This window comes from Micropterus dolomieu, linkage group LG10 (genome assembly GCF_021292245.1).
Source record: "Micropterus dolomieu isolate WLL.071019.BEF.003 ecotype Adirondacks linkage group LG10, ASM2129224v1, whole genome shotgun sequence".
NCBI classification, from domain to species: domain Eukaryota; kingdom Metazoa; phylum Chordata; class Actinopteri; order Centrarchiformes; family Centrarchidae; genus Micropterus; species Micropterus dolomieu.
Genome location: NC_060159.1, coordinates 21,445,691 through 21,462,930, shown reverse-complemented (window position 1 = coordinate 21,462,930; position 17,240 = coordinate 21,445,691). Strand labels below are relative to the sequence as shown.

General features: G+C 39.1%; 1 protein-coding gene across 2 annotated transcripts in view; it reads right to left on the bottom strand.

Moving 5' to 3' along the window:
* Window positions 1–15,988, bottom strand: part of esr2a (estrogen receptor 2a) — a 24,818-nt gene extending 8,830 nt beyond the window's left edge. The window contains exons 1-8 of one of the 2 annotated variants that reach the window (XM_046060321.1): window positions 15,803–15,988; window positions 9,828–10,049; window positions 9,183–9,714; window positions 8,471–8,637; window positions 7,380–7,496; window positions 5,213–5,521; window positions 3,373–3,511; window positions 28–161 (exon numbers count right to left, since the gene is read on the bottom strand). In XM_046060321.1, coding sequence (XP_045916277.1) covers window positions 28–161; window positions 3,373–3,511; window positions 5,213–5,521; window positions 7,380–7,496; window positions 8,471–8,637; window positions 9,183–9,577 — 1,261 coding nt within the window. In that variant the 5' untranslated portion in view covers window positions 9,578–9,714; window positions 9,828–10,049; window positions 15,803–15,988. Of the gene's footprint in view, window positions 1–27; window positions 162–3,372; window positions 3,512–5,212; window positions 5,522–7,379; window positions 7,497–8,470; window positions 8,638–9,182; window positions 10,050–15,802 lie in introns of both variants that reach the window. The other variant, XM_046060322.1, reaches the window with a different exon arrangement.
* Between the last annotated feature and the right edge of the window lie 1,252 nt (window positions 15,989–17,240).

Here is a 17,240-nt window from a genome sequence, read left to right as displayed (position 1 = left end):
CCCCCACCCCCACCCCCACACACTCACTAGAGTTAAGGAGGATCATGGCCTTGAGGCAGACGTATTCCTCCCTCTGGAGCTTGAGCTCTCTCACCCTGGACGTGGCAGCTATCAGCATATCAAAGATCTCTGCGAAGCCCTGGACACAGCTCCCCTCTTCTCTGCCATACAAAGACACAAACACAACTTGTTGTTTATCAGAACAACCTCGTGGTTTTTGCCGCACCAAATTAGGCAGAAATCAAAAGACATTTTGCAAAAATACTGTATGCATTTAGTTCCCCACCAAGATCCAAAAAATAAAAAATGAAGCAGTGCTTGTTTAGAGGTTAGCATTATTATAAAAGAGAGGCAATGAATACTTGCTGGGTGGCGACTGATGCATCTGAAACTGCAGTATGACTGAAAAACCGCACATAGAGCAGAAGATTCCTCTGGTGTAAAGTACATTTACTCAAGCACTATAAAATCTTTAGGTACATGTTTCTCATTTACTATCACCTTTACCAGTCTTTTACATTTTATGCTACTTTAACTCTACTACATCTCACAGGGAAATAGTCCTTTTTACTCCACTACATTTAGTTGACAGCTTAAGTTGATTTTCACATTAAAATCTAAACTACAAAACATGTGATGTATTTCTAAAGATTAAACTACCCAACAGTATGAAACGTTGCTCCACTTTGACCAGCTACTCCATTTAAGCACCGATTTAGATGTTGATGTATCAATAATAATTGAATAACACAACTAAAACAGGAGCCATTCTGCATAATAAGTACTTTTACTTTTGAATACTTCTTCCACCACTGGAAGATTAATGTTCAATGAGTCATGCACTGCGCTATTTCCAAGATATACAGGTGAAACTCGAAAAATTAGCATATCGTGCAAAAGTTCATTTATTTCAGTAATTCAACTTAAAAGGTGAAACTATTATATAGAATAGTGAGATATTTCAAGCCTTTATTTGATATAATTTCGATGATTATGGCGTACAGCTTATGAAAACCCCAAATTCAAAATCTAAGAAAATTAGAATATTGTGAAAAGGTTCAGTATTGCTCCTGAACAACAAACAACGTCAGAAGCGTCTTACCTGGGCTAAAGAAAAAAAAGAACTGTTCTGTTTCTCAGTGGTCCAAAATCCTCTTTTCTGATGAGAGCAAGTTTTGCATCTCGAGCTTTATGGAGATGCTGACTTCATTTTCCAGAAGGACTTGACACCTGCCCACACTGCCAAAAGTACCAAAACCTGGTTCAATGACCATGGGATTACTGTGCTTGATTGGCCATAGAGAATCTATGGGGCATTGCCAAGAGAAAGATGAAAGACATGAGACCGAACAATGCAGAAGAGCTGAAGCCCGCTATTGAAGCATCCTGGTCTTCCATAACACCTCAGCAGTGCCACAGGCTGATAGCATCCATGTCACGCCGCATTGAGGCAGTAATTCATGCAAAAGGGGCCCAAACCAAGTACTGAGTACGCATTTTATATTGATTTCATTTGGGGGCGTCTGTGGCTCAGGAGGTCGAGCAGGTTGGCCGTTAATCGGAAGGTCGGCTCCTCCAAACTGCATGTCGAAGTGTCCCTGGGCAAGATACTGAAGCCTGAATTGCCCCTGGCGGCTTTTCCGCCCGTGTGTGAATGTTAGTTTCTGTTTGAGCACTTAGGCTCAGTGTATGAATGGTAAATGCAGATGTAGTGTAAAAGCGCTTTGAGTGGTCGAAAAGACTAGAAAGGCGCTATACAAGTACGGAGCATTTACATTTAATGTTCTAATTTTCAGAGATTTTGAAATTGGGGTTTTCATAAGCTGTAAGCCATAATCGTCAAAATTATATCAAATAAAAGGCTTGAAATATCTCACTTTGCATGTAATGAGTCTATATAATATATTAGTTTCACCTTTTAAGTTGAATTACTGAAATAGGTGAACTTTTGCACGATATGCTAATTTTTCGAGTTTCATCTATATGATGAAGGGCCACCAAAGGAAATGTTTTGCACAATGTAGATGAGCCTTTAGTGAGAGAGCTCAGGACAATTTGGTTGCAAGAGGTACCTGCAGGTGCTCAGGTACTAAACTGGAACAAATGTGAGCACAGAAGTCCCCAGTGCTGCTCATTTATAGCCCGTTTCGCAATGACAGTGCTGTTGTGGAGATAACACTTTGCACTCAAATCTATTTCTCTCTCTGATTAAAAAGGACTGTATACTATACTAAAGTAATACTTAAGATAGGGCAATGCATTTCTAAGCAAGATTACAAGAAATGAAGCTACATCTATGTTATTTATTACCAACATTAAGTCAGATTGTGTTAGGGTGCACAAAATTTGGGATGGATGACAGTCTATGTTTTCTTTTTTTCCACAGATAGGGGCTGGGGCACATAGCAAGACCAATACTGTATGTTTATGATTTTATTATTTAAAAAGGATAACAATTTATCAGCCAGTAATCCCTTTTTAGGATCACTCAATTAGTAATCCTTGAGATTTCAGTCCTGGTTGTTTTGGTGACCCCAGCAGTTACCATAGTAAAAGCAAATTTAATACAGCAAACCGTCCTTGAAGAGCTACTTTGTCGGAAATGCAACAGTGACACTGGAATACATACAGACGGGGGACAAATTAAAGGAATAAAGTTGATAAAAGAGTGGACTAATATATCAAATGCAGATGCTTCCGTGCACCAGGTCTCACTGAATGGTTTGGTGAGTTTGAAAAGGATGTGAATAAAAATGCTACAGCCTTTCCAGTCACCAGAGCTCAACCCAAATTAATACCTATGGAAGATTTTGGACCAACATGTAAGACAATGCTCTCCACCACCATCTCCATGGTGGTCCAATGATGTAAAAAACTCTTGTCTTCAACTATGTATTGAGTGACTGTGACCATTTCTGATGCTGTATGTCCATTTGTCATATCTGGCTATGTTTTTCTTTCTGCTATACTCAGGTCTCTCTTGCAAAAGAGATCTTGATCTCAATGAGATTATATTATTAAATAAAAGGTGTTATATATAAATGAGGGAATATCTTGTGAAGGACTGGTGTTAATCCCTCCAATAAAGTTCCACAGACTTGGCAAAGAACACTCAAGCTGCTCTGGAGGCTCGTGGCGGCGTAACTCCATAAGACACTTTATCCTTTAATTCGTCACCCATCTATACATGCATGCTATCCCTTGAATCTCTTGTGCATGTGATGGATATCTGAATCCTGAGAGGGAAATGCACTAACAATGACAGACCGACAACTTCCTGGTAACATTCAACATAACATCCGCAATAGTTTGATATTGTCCGTTTAATCAAGCTCCAGGGGAAGTAGGCATGTGAGATTTTGGCAGTGGTACCTGCTCAGGCTGAGGTCACGGGAGAAAATAAGTTTCCCTGGATGGTCCACAGACCTCCACATCAGTCCGACCATCAGCACCTCCAGCCAGCAGCACTCCAACAGATGCACCTGGTCCAAGAGACCGAGCTCTACAAACCCTGAGTAAAAGACATGATCCAATGTTATTTAACTGTGTGCTGCCAGGAATGCCCTGCACAGACAGCAAAAGACAAAACCGAAAGAAGATGTTTTCAAACCAGAGATAATTGAAACAACATTTAACCAGCAACAATTAAAAACAACAGCAACACAAAGATGCAATAAATAAGGAGAAAATAAAAATACTAGAACCCTAAAATCTCTACTGGCAGGTATCTGAGGGAGGAACATTAAATTGTGAGTACAAAGGGTTAAATAATGAAATGGGCTTTCTGTGCTTTCCTATTAAAACACACCAGACATAGAGGAGTGGGGTCAACTCTCTTTTGTTGACCATTTTTGTACATAATTTCTCAATATAGTTTAGTAATAAATTATTTTACACTATTTTACATATATTTTTAGGTTTCTGACCAGTATGGCTTGTGCTTTTATCAGTACTAAGACAGACACACAAACATTCACTTTAGGGTGAAGTAAAAGGTTTCTGTGTCATGTCTAAAGCACAAGAAGGGGACTTTAGGACTGTAGGCTAAAAGCGGCTGAAGTCATGACACGCCATTCAATCAAAACTTTCATATTGGGCAGAGAAGCAGTTTGAATCAAGCAGTGTGTATAGACACACTATTAAAAGATATGTCACAGCTCATTATCCTCCTCAAATCACAAAAACACTGCTGTTTTGCAAGAGAGACAATTACTGTGTCTGGCCAAGATATTGGCTCAGATGACTGAAGCATTAGAAAAATATCCAGAAATGTTATTCTGGGTATAAATAAAGCAAATTTTTCTTAATAAATTTAAAAATGTTGTGTAATCTTAAAGTAAAACCAACAAAATGTGTTTTGCGACTATTCTCCCTCTCTGTTTCTGAAAAAAAAAAAAAACTTGTCTTATGACTGCAAGTTTTTAACTCATACATTTTATTTTTTACACTTTATATATGATATCAGTCCTCTAAATATGATATCAGTACTCTGAACTCTGTAATCATCAATGCAGAAATAGTCAGAAATAGGTAAATACTCCTGTTCGCTTTCTTGCAGTCAGATTAAAATATGGATAGCACTATCGTGTCACATTGTAGTATGGAGCTATAGCTACGGGACAATTAGCCTAGCTTAGCTAAATAAGGAGAAGCAGGTGGGAACAGAAAAGCCCACAGTAAAAGCACTTCTAATGTAGTAGTTAACATCTGGTTTCTTTAAATTCCTATGCAAACAGAAATGTAAAAACAACAAGTTTTGGTTTTATGGGAGTTAAGCTATTTATTGGTACCCTGCGGCCCCGAGTGCAGTGACCAGCAAATATTCCACAAAGTCACTGTGTAAGGATTAAGCTAACGAGATCCAACATGCTAATCAGTGTGCTTTAGAGGTGTTGCTGGGTGTAATTCTGTGGACAGTCAAGCTCTGTTGGACAAAGTTTGCACCTTCTTCCAGTTTTTATGCTAAACCAATTAAGCTACTGAACCCTTAGCTCTAGCTTCATATTTAGCGCATTAGTGTAAGAATAAGGACATGATAGCAGGAAATGAGTTACTGAGTGATGAGAAGTCCCACTGGATGAAGCAAAAGGGTAACCCTGGTATGCAAACTGCATTTAAAAATAAAATGTTGCATACTGTAACGTCACTGAAATGAATTTGAATCTTCTGAAAGGCTTTTTAAAAAAGGACCCCTGGATACCCTGACACACACCTGGAATCTTCTTGGCCCAGCTGATCATGTGAACCAGCTCTTTATCAGCAAGGTTGGTGAGCGACATCATGACGTTTGCTTCAGTCAGAGGCCTCCTCATGTCTTTCATGAGGTAGATCTCTGGTGGCTCTGCATCCATTATCCGCTCAATCAGCTGCTCTGGGGTCAGTGCAGGAGAGTGAGGCACGATTAGTGAACCCACGGCTGGTCCAGTTAACACTGCTGGTCTGTTAGTTCTGCCCTGTGTGGACAGACGGGTCACTCGCCTTATCTGGGGGTTCCTGCAGTTCCCACGCTCCTTTCTTATACCTGAGAAAGAAAACAAGACATTTTTGTTGATTTTCATGTTTTAAAATAGTGTTAAGAGAACACAGACATAATCACCGCCAACATGAAAGTTGATATGGTGAACTTATTAGCAACCAGTTGCTTATTTAAACATCCAGGAGATATGGAGCAACATATTTAGGGGTCTCTCTCATACACACACACACACACACACACACACACGAGGGATAATAAATAATACCTACTCAAATAATAAATTCTAAATTTATTTGGAGATTGGAGATCTATGAGATATTCTCATTCTGAACTGCCTGTGGGAAGAATGTACATGTAAAAATCTGTACATTCTTGGTTAAAAGCCGTGTGAAATCTCTTTTGCCTCCTCAATTCGTGTGAGTTTCCAGAACGTCTCTGGTGTATGTTGGAGCACATGCAATTGGTCTGCGGTTAAAATAAAAACGCTCCGTCACAAGGTAGTAAATCTCAACAATAAATTGGCTGTAGGTCCGGGTCCAGAGAGGACGGTGGCTGCGTCCGGACCGCGTTCCGCCTATTAGTGACCTCTGCTATAGAGTTTGAATTATCACCTTGTGACAATTTTATGTTTCTCTTTACATAAAAACATTTTCACCATAAACTGGTGCAGAAAAATTAATCAGAATGCAGGAATTAAAGTGTTTAACGCTCAAAATGTTTATATAATTCAGCACTAAATAAATATTTCTTAAAGAGTGGTATTATGCTTTTTGTGCATGTAACAGGTTTGCAAAGCCCAAAGTCCAGGCCAAATGGAGTTCCCATCTTCCACAGAATGCACTGCTCTGAACCGCTTGAAAACAGCGTTTGTAGGCCAGCCCTTCACTTCCTTTACTTGTGATGTCACAATGAAAACGCGTCATAAAGCTGCTGACTGGTCAGAGAGAATTGTCACTGCATCATCATTGAAATTGAAATATGGTGATTTCTGTAGTGGTTTATGGTAAGATGTGGAACAATGATGTTGTGGACTTGTACCTAACTTATACCACCTGCTAGGTTACCGTCACAGTCCGAAGCGGCTTTGATTTAGATCACACTACCTTGTTTCTTACTACCCGCCCTTCTCTGCTTCTGATTGGCTAGTAGTCCTTACCTGGGAACTGCGCATGTGCAACTCCCAACAAAGATTTTGTACAATAAGATGCATCACTCTGTAGCTCAAGAGCGGAGCGTACAACACACAGGGTGACAAGAGGAGATGCAGCAATGTGCAGTATGAGAAAAATATGGTGTTTTTTTGAAAATTAAACCATGTAAACCTGTTCTGGTACAACCCCTAAATAAGATTCTGAACCTGAAAATGAGCATAATACCACCTCTTTAAAAATGGTGTCTCAGTGGTGACCCAGTCCTGAATCTCGTCTCGTGGGTTAAGTGTCTCATCACACCCCTACATTTGTGTTTTGCTAAGGTCTACACTTTGTGGTAGTTTGAGGGCAAAGCGACCCTCAGACAGGCGTGTTATGTTGTTTAGGGTTGGGCAGATAGTTTGCAGTGGGGGTTTTTTTTTTTTTTTTAGAAAAACCGCCATCTGCTGCTTTAAATACATTTTATCACAGTGTGAGTCACTACATCTAACAGCAGTCTTCACCATTTTAAACAGCTGTTGAACAGATACATTTTACATGGAAATAAACTACAACCTTTCCCGGCTGTTACAGTGGTATCATATTGCTCTGGGTATGAAAAGAAAGGAAACATTATTAAACAAACAAAGCCAAAGGGAACTTCTGGTCACCTGTATGTTCAAATGTCAGCATGTTGGTACAAAATAAAGTTTGTTGTTCTTTGGGGGCAGAAAAAGGTGGGAACACACATAAGAGGACAGACAGACACTAACCAAACTTAGTCATGCCAACTTCATTGCATTTGCGAAGGCGGCACGCCTGGCAGCTCTTACGGCGGTTCTTGTCTATAGTGCATTGATTGGTTGCTGGGCAGATGTAGTCATTGTGTCCTGAAACAAAGAGAAGATGAAGAAAATAAGAGAAGGAAGGAAGAAAAGAAAAAGAATAATCCAGAGTAATAAAAAAAATTATCTGAAACAATGAGAAGAACAGAAATAAAGAACACAAGACACATTCCTGCATAGAGCGCTGGCTCACTGCAAAATGAGCACCTGCTAAAGAACGCTGATAAGCTTGTACTGTTTTTTTAGGGAGGATGAGTTCAAGCTCCTTACTGAACTGTGAACATGCCATCAAAACTTTCCATGAAGGCTTAGTCAGCAAATGCAGAAACTACAGTTCAGACAGTGGAATTCAACGACAGTAGATGTCAGGCAACAAAAATTCAAAGCTCATGTTAATTAAATAAATGTCAGAAGAGTGTTTCAGAATGGGAATTTTGCATTTGTTATTCATTTATGGGGTAATTCAACCTTGTAAGAGCTCATACGTTTGGATCACAAGTTACAGTTATAAGGTGCGACAGTGTTAAAATCCTGATAGAGTTCAGTGAGAGTTTTGCACATTTGCATAAACATCTACAGCCATGCTAGCAGCTGTGCGAGGCTGAACATATAGGCAAAACAGTGCTTTTAGCTAAATGTTAACATCCCCCCAGGGACATACTGAAATTTTGCAGGTGAAAGTCAATCGTGTCCACCGTCTAAGTTTGGCGTGTAAGCATGCTATAATTTGCTAATAAGCACACAAAGTTCAGCTAAAGTTGATTGGATGGATGTCTATCAACTTTTATGGCAATACATCCAATAGTTGTAGTATTTTAGTCTGGACGAAAGTGGTGTACCGACCAAGACTGTCATCCCGAGACCCACAGTGCTAGCATGGCTACAGAAAGTCTACTATCAAGTTCAGTCTCAGTCTCAACAAAAACTGAACATGAAGAGCTTCACTACACATGTATTCCTGTGATTGTGACCATTTTCCCACCATACATGCAAAGATACTGTATGTTTTTGTGTCTCACTTTGGATGCTCCTCTTGAAGAAGGCCTTACACCCCTCACATGACCAGACGCCGTAGTGGTATCCTGAGGCGTAGTCTTGACACACAGCACAGTAGTGGAGGTCCGCCTTCCCGCCGGATGACACCACGCTCTCCTGGCTCTCCTGAGAACGCCTCCTCACACTCTTACTAACAGATAAATATGAGTCATCATTTCTTCCCAAGACAAAAGCATGTAAAATAAGCTATCTGGCCTAAATAGGTAATGCAGTTTTATTAAATGTCCTGCATGTTCCATTGTAATAAATCATTATCAGATTAGTAGTATGATTACAGATTATGTTGGCCTTCGTTATCATGATCATGGTTATATTTTGACTAGTAAGACATAATTTGGGTTTAAAAAAATGCAACTGTCTAGACCCAAAAAAAGTAAAATAATCAGCTAGTTGGTCGACAGATATTTGCTATGTCACTTAATTAATATATCAACCAAAAGTGCATTAATTTGCTGTTTCCCGGCTGGCACGTGAGGAACCGCTGTGTTTTTAAAGTTTTTTAATCACTGTAATTAAAAATGCTTGGGGTTTTTGACTCAACAGTTAATCAATCGATTGTAAAAATATTCAAAAGATTAAGTGATAATTTAAATGATTATTAGTTGCAGCTTTACTACAGATTGGGGTGGTTGTTAAAACAGCATGCCAGAGTCAGGAAGTGATGCACCATCCTACCTGGTTGTTAAGGTGCTCTCCAGCGGCGACAGCTCCGCCCATGGATTCTGGATTGGCTGTCTGTACTGAGGTCTAGGCTGGGAGTGGTGCAGGGGTATGGGGGACCCCACGTGGCCATGGCTGGGCCAGAATAAGGAGGGGCTTAGTGATTGATGGACGGAGGGGCGGTCTGAAATGCCCGGACTGGCATAACTTAAGATAGTTGGACTATAGAAAGGTATGGTGGTGAAGTCGTGGCTGTGGTCGGTGTAAGGGGAGGGGATGCAGATGGGCTGGCTTGTTTCCAGGGGGGAGTTGAGGATCGGGGAGACAACACGGCTGCCAACTCGACTGGAGTCTACCTTCTGAAGCTGGAGGAGGGGCTGATCTTTCTCTATAGAGCAGGCAACAGCCATTGCAACTACTGACTGTCTCAGTATCACTAGATCTACCACATCATCAACAAAGAATATGGGCCAAGGATGTCATTAGTCATCTTTTTCTCAGTGTAGGTTCACTGTGGTAATGTCATTATCTAGACCAAGTACTGGCCCTGGAGGAAAAAAAAATAAAAACTGGCAGTAAGTAACTATACAGGTCAGAGCAGTTTAATGTTTGTGAGCTCACATTGTAAATTTCTAGAATGATGAATAACCCCAATCTAACCTGTGGTGAACTTTAACTCTGCTCACTGTGAGCTGGCAGCGTTGTTATCGGTCACATGATCATCCTGACAAGCACAGGGAGTCAATGGAGAAGATTGTGAACAGGGCCGCAGTCTGTCTACCCCCAGAGCAGGGAAGATGTTCAGTGCTCAGTCTCAGTCCAGCCATGAGTCTCACATTGTTAAGAGGTAGCACAAACCAGATGTGTGGCGAGCTTCTCCACCTGGGAGATGAAGAGAAAACCACATGTTGAAGTACTGAAATACTGGTTTGTGAACTGCACTGCTGAATTGACACTGAAGTAACACTTTATTAAGTTTGTTCTCACACTAGGCGCTGCATCTGCCAATTCAATATGTCAGGTACGACCACCTATGTCACGTGATGACACCTGAGCAGTCCCTTTTGCTGAAGATGGCCATTAGATACAGTCAAAAGCTCTGGAAAAAGCTATTAATAGAACTTTGAGGGTTTTTTATTTGTTTTATTTTTTTTAAATCACAGATGTTTACACAGTACTGATCTAATTTTGACAACATTTACATTACATTAAGTTTTGGCTTGGTGAGGGTGCTATGGATTAAAACAGACTGTGGTCATAATTCAGATACAAAACTAACACAGTATGAGAACCAGAGCTGCTAATCATCACTGAAGCGGATACTTCACGGAGGATTGCTGTGTCTGAAAAATTATGAAAGAGGAAATAGGAAACCAAGATTTATAATGTTCTGTAGACAGAGACCGCTGGTAGATCAATACACACACACAAGTACAGTTTAAGGACATGTTAGTTTACTCTTACGACATCTGACACAGCAAATCCAGCAGAGTTAATCATTCCTGGGTGGCAGGAGTCTGTCTTTAGTCAAAGTTGGTACACATTTTCTACACATTTCTGCCATAAAGTTCACTTCTGTAAGTCATTGTTCATCCTGAAGAAAAAGGATCCATTAATCTAGCCAAATGTCTGAGAGAAGCCGTGGGTTTGGCTCGCAAATAAAACTCGATAATCCGTAGGAGTAGCTGGAGTCTTATGCTATAAGTGTAAAATGAACACTGCTGAAAACTGGCAGTAAAAAAAGCTGCAATGACTGCATGTGACCATTATTTCTATTGGATGCTGTGGAAGTGCCAAAGTGCGATTACAAATTAAGATGTCACTGGAGAAATCCCTCTTACAGCTGTGAAAATGCAGAACATTACTTTCATTGTCAACACCTTCCAGCTACTTCATGCAGGAGTTACTGTATGTGAAAGTTCTGACAATCTATGTCAAATATAAGAAATGCAGTAACAGTATTGTCATTTCTCAGACTCTTCAAATCTTAACTTACTGTGTATTTGTGTACATCAATAACAGACAGTGGACTACCATTGAAGCAAAAGGTGTGGACACATTATTGGGTCTACCCAATTTTAAACTATTTAAGCATTTAGCATCTGAAGTTGGAAGAAAGCAAATCAGTGCCAAAAGGAGAGTGAGGACTGGATTTACATTCATCAGGTGGACACAAACACGGCTCCAAATAAATGCTAACGTTGCTCCATAACCGCAGGAGCAAGTGTTTGCTCACAAGTTTGCTATATTTTAGGGTTGCAGCAGTATGACTGAGATTTTCAAGGCACAATAACTCTCAGAATCTCAATAAATATCACGGTTTCACGGTATAACAATTATTATTACTACCAATGACCCTTAAAGGAATGAAAACAAGAACACTTTCTTATAAATTCACAAAATATTAAATCCTGCCAGACATGAAACTTGATATAAACTTGAAATATCTTTTTTAAAAACACTAATACAGTAGAATTCAATACCATAGATAAGAAAATGTATAAAGTATAATAACCGTCAATAGTCGTACCACAGCATACCGTGAAACCCCACTGTATAAAAGGTGATGTGTCAATGTTGAGTTTACAGATTATTGCGCTAGACCCAAGCGGGCAAAACATCAACTAATGAAGTTTTCAAATTAATTTGTGTTTGACATTTCATTTTCACAGAAAAGCCACTATGCATTTTGTGTACATTGTGGTGTAATAATGAGGCTAGGCATTCACACTAAAGTCTTAAACTAATGGGAATCTAATAGCCGTTTATTAGTTATTAGTGATGACTGACTCAGTGATGACACATTATTCTTTAAATTTTCTGAGCTGAGAAACAGCTCTAAGGCAACATTCTTAAGATTTTGGCTTTTTAATGACATTTGGCTTGACGAACTATCCATATCTGGCTCATAACACTCAGTGTCTTGGCAGTGGGAGGACGGCTTTACCTCGGTCTTCGACGGGTCTATTAATTCTTACCTGGCATCTACACTGATGAAATGCCAGGAAATTAAAGATTTTGAGAAAGTCTTTGAGGTTTAATCACACCACTTGCCAGCTCATCTGTTTCTGCTTGAATCATGGGTAATGACTAATGGTAAGTAATACACTGGGTCACAGAAACTTCAGTGACATCCCTACTGTCAACACAATTAATTATACTTAATGTGAGGATACTGTAAGTAATCTACAGGTTATACGCTGATAAAAGCATAAAAAAGTACAGTAAAAAGCACCATTTAGTTTCACCAAGTCTCTGTAGCCAATGAACTGACTCCAAAAAGAGATATTTTAAGGGAAAGGATAGGAGTTTGTGGCTTCTTCAATTACCATTTGGGGGTAAAAGCAGATGTGGAACAGTTTTTGTTTCCTTTGAAGCGTTGACCTTGCCTTCAAACCTCACCGTCACACTGTCAAGCAGCTGGCAGCTCACTGTGAGAGAAAACCTCCCAGCTCCTCCACAACGCTACTCATCCTGCCGCCACTAATCCCAGTTCACGTAGACAACAAATGCTAAAAAATATACAGTAATGTCCTAGTTCCTTTACAAACCTCCTTGTGCTGTCTTTTCTGTACATGTCTGAATTCACATTATGTAACTCAGCTTTCAGGGACTTGATAAAAAATGTCAATTGTATTTTTCCAATTCCAATGTAGTCCACATCATCCCAGTTAGATGCTTTGTATGTTTATATGCTACTCTTAAAAATAAAGGTTCTTAGCCAAACTGTGCAATAGATTTATTAGTTCATGTCTTAGGCAATGTCTTTTTAGGCTGACGATAATCATTATCACAGATCTTGCATAAAGCTTAAAAAAACGTTTAGCTGCACAACGTTTGAGCAATCTGAAGGGTGCAGAAAAAAAGACATCTACACACTATATATTATCCAGGTTTCTTGTCCATTTGACTTAGCTAGTTTAAAGCTAGGTTAGGTAATGTCTTGCATAAGCCTTTTTGATATTGGTTGAAATTCTATTTACATCCAGGCAGCAATCAATAAATGAAATGCTCTGAAAAGAAATCAGGTATCTGTGGCCTGTAAAGCCCATTTTGTCAGTTGGATACTTTCAAAATCTAACCGTCTCTTGCTAGTTTCTCCGTTAACATTACCCTAGCTTTAACAAATCAATCTTTAAATATGTTTTTTGAAAAAGGTTTCTTCACCACATCACATCATGTGAATTTCTCAAGAGTCTGAGGCGGCCGTTAGTGCTACTTTGCTAAGCTAGGCTAGTTAGCTTTTAGTAATAAATGTAGTGTTACTTTTATTACTCTTACTTCTAATTAGATTTAGCTACTGTGTTATTTGTGATATAACAACAATTACTAAAATGTTTGAGCATCAAAATACATTTTCAATTGCAGGAAACGAGAAGGTGGTAAAGCTAAGGCTAGCTCAGCAACTATCCATAACTAGCCGGAGTGCAGTCACTGCTACTTTTGTTTAAATTAGACAGTCAGGAATGTCCTTATTTGTACAGTCGGCAAACATTCATGAAACTTATACACTTACGCATGCACACACAAACACACATGCACAAAGCATGTATCCCAACCTCGAAATGATACACAAAGGTCAAAGCCAAATAAAGCTAAATCTTAAGTGACAGATCTGTTCCTGGTTATTAGCCAGAAGTGCATACCTTTTAAACAAAAGCTCAAGGCCATGTCGTTTCCCCATCCTAAAATCTCATTGCCTCCCTAAAAATCTGGCGGAAACGGATGTGAAACAGCTCTGCAAGGAGAAGCCGTCCCTTACTATATACAGTAAGGGAGTACGAGTGGGGATGTGAGTTGTGGTTAGCGCCAGAGAATGTGAAAAATCTGATTTAATTGTTTGCTCTGCTGCAGAAAAATCTCAAGTTGACGCAGACTGATTTATGTGCTTTTCATTTACAGCAATTACTTTTAAGAGCCAAATTAAACTTTAACATTAAATAGCCTTATTTTATGTCATGTAGTTTCCTGCTGTAACTAACCCTCAGCTTTACACCGATTTACATGTTCATTAGGTACAATTGTACAATGTGCAGTAATCCAACACAGCAACTACAACATATGATACCTTTGTGATATTCTGTTGTTTTTTGTTTTTTTTTTTACCCTGGGACAGAAATTGAAATAAAACATAGTTAATTTTGGTTATATTGTAGTTAGTGGTAATATACTAAAAGGATGTTTCTAATGTTTTGACCAACCCAATGTATAGACATGGGGAGAAAGATTGTAATCTATAACAAAACCACACCTCTCCGTTACTCAAAAGCCTTAAAATTAAAATATGCTTCAACACATTGACAATTGAGTTTGACCTATTATTCCTGTAATTCAGCAAACTGTAAACTTTTTCATTTCCGTTTTTTGTATGTAGTTACTGTGAGCAGCAGCCACAGCTGGGGGTATGCGATTGACACTGATTGACAAGTGATCATAAGAAAAAGCAATAGGAGGCAATGGCATTTAGTTCCATAAACTGACAAGAAATATTCTCTCTGTATGCTCATTTGATGAAAGGAAAAATTAACCGTAATCAAGCAAATACTCCCTGCAATTGCTGTGTTTTTTCCCTTAAGAGTGTGCTCAGTTCATTGAGACCCTTTGGTATTCATGAGAAAGTTAGTAATTTCTGCTTATATCAGGTGTAAAGACAAGCGGGATGCATTTCAACTAGGAAACATACTTCATATCTTACCCTTTTCTAAAAAACAGTAATGAATTATTTAATTTTACATATAAATACATATATAAATACGTGACAAAGTCAGGTCATCATTCAGTCCAGTACAAATTCTGCAGCTGAAAAATTTCAAATGAAAGTCTTTAAACAAATTGCATCAAAATGACTCAAAAGCAGGTTGTTGCAAGCAATATTTCAAATATGTATCGGTATTCTATTTGGGCATGTCCAAAATAAGCATAAATGACACCCAAGTCTGTTAATTGAGATTAGACATATTTTGCAAATAAAATATAATACTAAAATAAATCAGAAAAAAGTTGTAGTGATCCACCATTCAAACAAGGAAAACGGACACTTCCTGTGAGCTTGTTTGTATCACAGCAGCTGGCAGATAGCAGCCTCTTGTTTACACAGTGATAAGTCCTTTTTGAAGTATTCACATTAGGCTTGTTTAAATTTAAAAGCCTGTATCATAAACCTCATTAAAAACCCATAAATAGAGACCCAACCAGGGGTTAAAGTCACAGGGATTCAAGGTTATGGATATATCTAATGATTACAAGATGTGGGCATGAAACGCATCCATGATTAGAGGTATTAATTATTTGCCTGCACAAAGTCTTCAAGAAGCTTGATTAAATCCAGTTGAGATCTAGAAATGATTGAATTAGCCATCGCCTCCTACAATAAACTCTCGATTAAAGTCTCACCCTCCTGGTAATGGTTTCTTGCTGGAGTTAATTCTGTCACCTGTTAACTAGTGTTAACAAGTCTACAAGTCGCAGCTGAAGTCTGAGCTGATATTTGATGCACGCAGTTACAGGCCTTCTACCTGTTGTCGAAATATTTCCCGCCGGCACTTTATCCCAATATCCAGCCTGCTGTACTGCACGTCGCCTGATTCAATACAAACATAGACAAGTTATGTTTATAAGCATGAGAATATTCTTACCCCTTGTTCCAGAAACACCAGTTGCAGACAAAGTTTTCAGTTTGACAGCGTGAAGTCCCGCGGTGTCTCGTGTTGGTCAAAGTGTCAAATAGGCTAAACAGTTTGTTTTCCAAGAGCTGTGATGAGCCGCAGGAAGGCAGAGCACCGAGCAAGTTCAACGACAGTCTGAGAGCGTTCACATACAGCCTGTATAAGACACGGCTGTCTCTTTCTTCGTTTGTGGAAATGGTGTTAAGTCAGACAGAATGAAGGTGCACAAGATCCGGTCACAACCTTCAAAGTAAAATTGTCCCTCACATAAACGCTGTATGGATTCAAGCTGGGTTTTGTTTCCTTCAATTTCTTGCATTATTCAACATCAATGTCATGAAATATTAAAAGATTCCCAAATTCAAATAACTATAGACTCAATATCACCCGCCCCACCCTTTCCTAAGAGAAGTTAATGATTTTGGAGAGCTTTTTTTTGTTTGTAAATGGGTCCTCAGTATGGGATTTTGTTTTTACTTTTTAGTTTGAAAGACATTGCTTAAGTTCCGTCTTTTATAATAGTTTTATTATGTGAACTTGACGCCGCTCAGGGAAAGTCGTCCAACGACGTCAAGATAAACCACACCTTCCTGATTGGTGTGTTATCACCACCCAGTACAAGTCGATCTAATCCCAGTTGGGGCTTTTAATCACTGCTCCCACCCAATTAAAGTCAGACACAAGCACAGACTGCTCAGGTAATTCTGGACAAACCACGTCATTCATATGTGTCTAGATAACAAAAAACATGGAGCCATTCAGAGTGGCTGTTTGGCTGCTCAATCTAACCTACTTTAGATGTTTATGTACATGTTTTTATGGCATCACGACTCATAAACTCATAAAATGTAAGAGAAACAACAGGAAGTCCAGTAGAAAATCCCCATATCATCATTTCATACATTAAAAATCCTCCACTGTAGATAATCGCTACTTCGTTGTACAAGTGTTTCAGGATGTTCAGTATTTCTGTGTATACTGTGAATGTTTAACGGGCTAGAACGTTTAAAGTCAGCTCAATATTTACAAATACAATTTAATAAAGAGTAACTGAGAAAAGATGGGGGCAGACAGTCCTGTAATTTACAAGACAACATCATACAACATCTATACAGGCAAAAACCTCTAGTTAAATTCTGAGATATGACACAGTGGAACAAAAAATCAAAAGACACTGAACACAAACATACGTTACAGAAGGTGTCCTGCTTTGTATGTCCTCACACTGAGTATTTGTTACACTCCAGAGCAGTTTACTCTTTTATTATTCCTGGGGATCCATTGTACTGCAGCTGAGAAATACATTTCAGCCTGTCTTTCAGCTGCTCTGCATGTAGATCTGCTGAGGCTATTGTTGTTGGAGACAATGAAATCTCGTCTGAATGTAGAAAGTTAGTCAGTTAGCCTC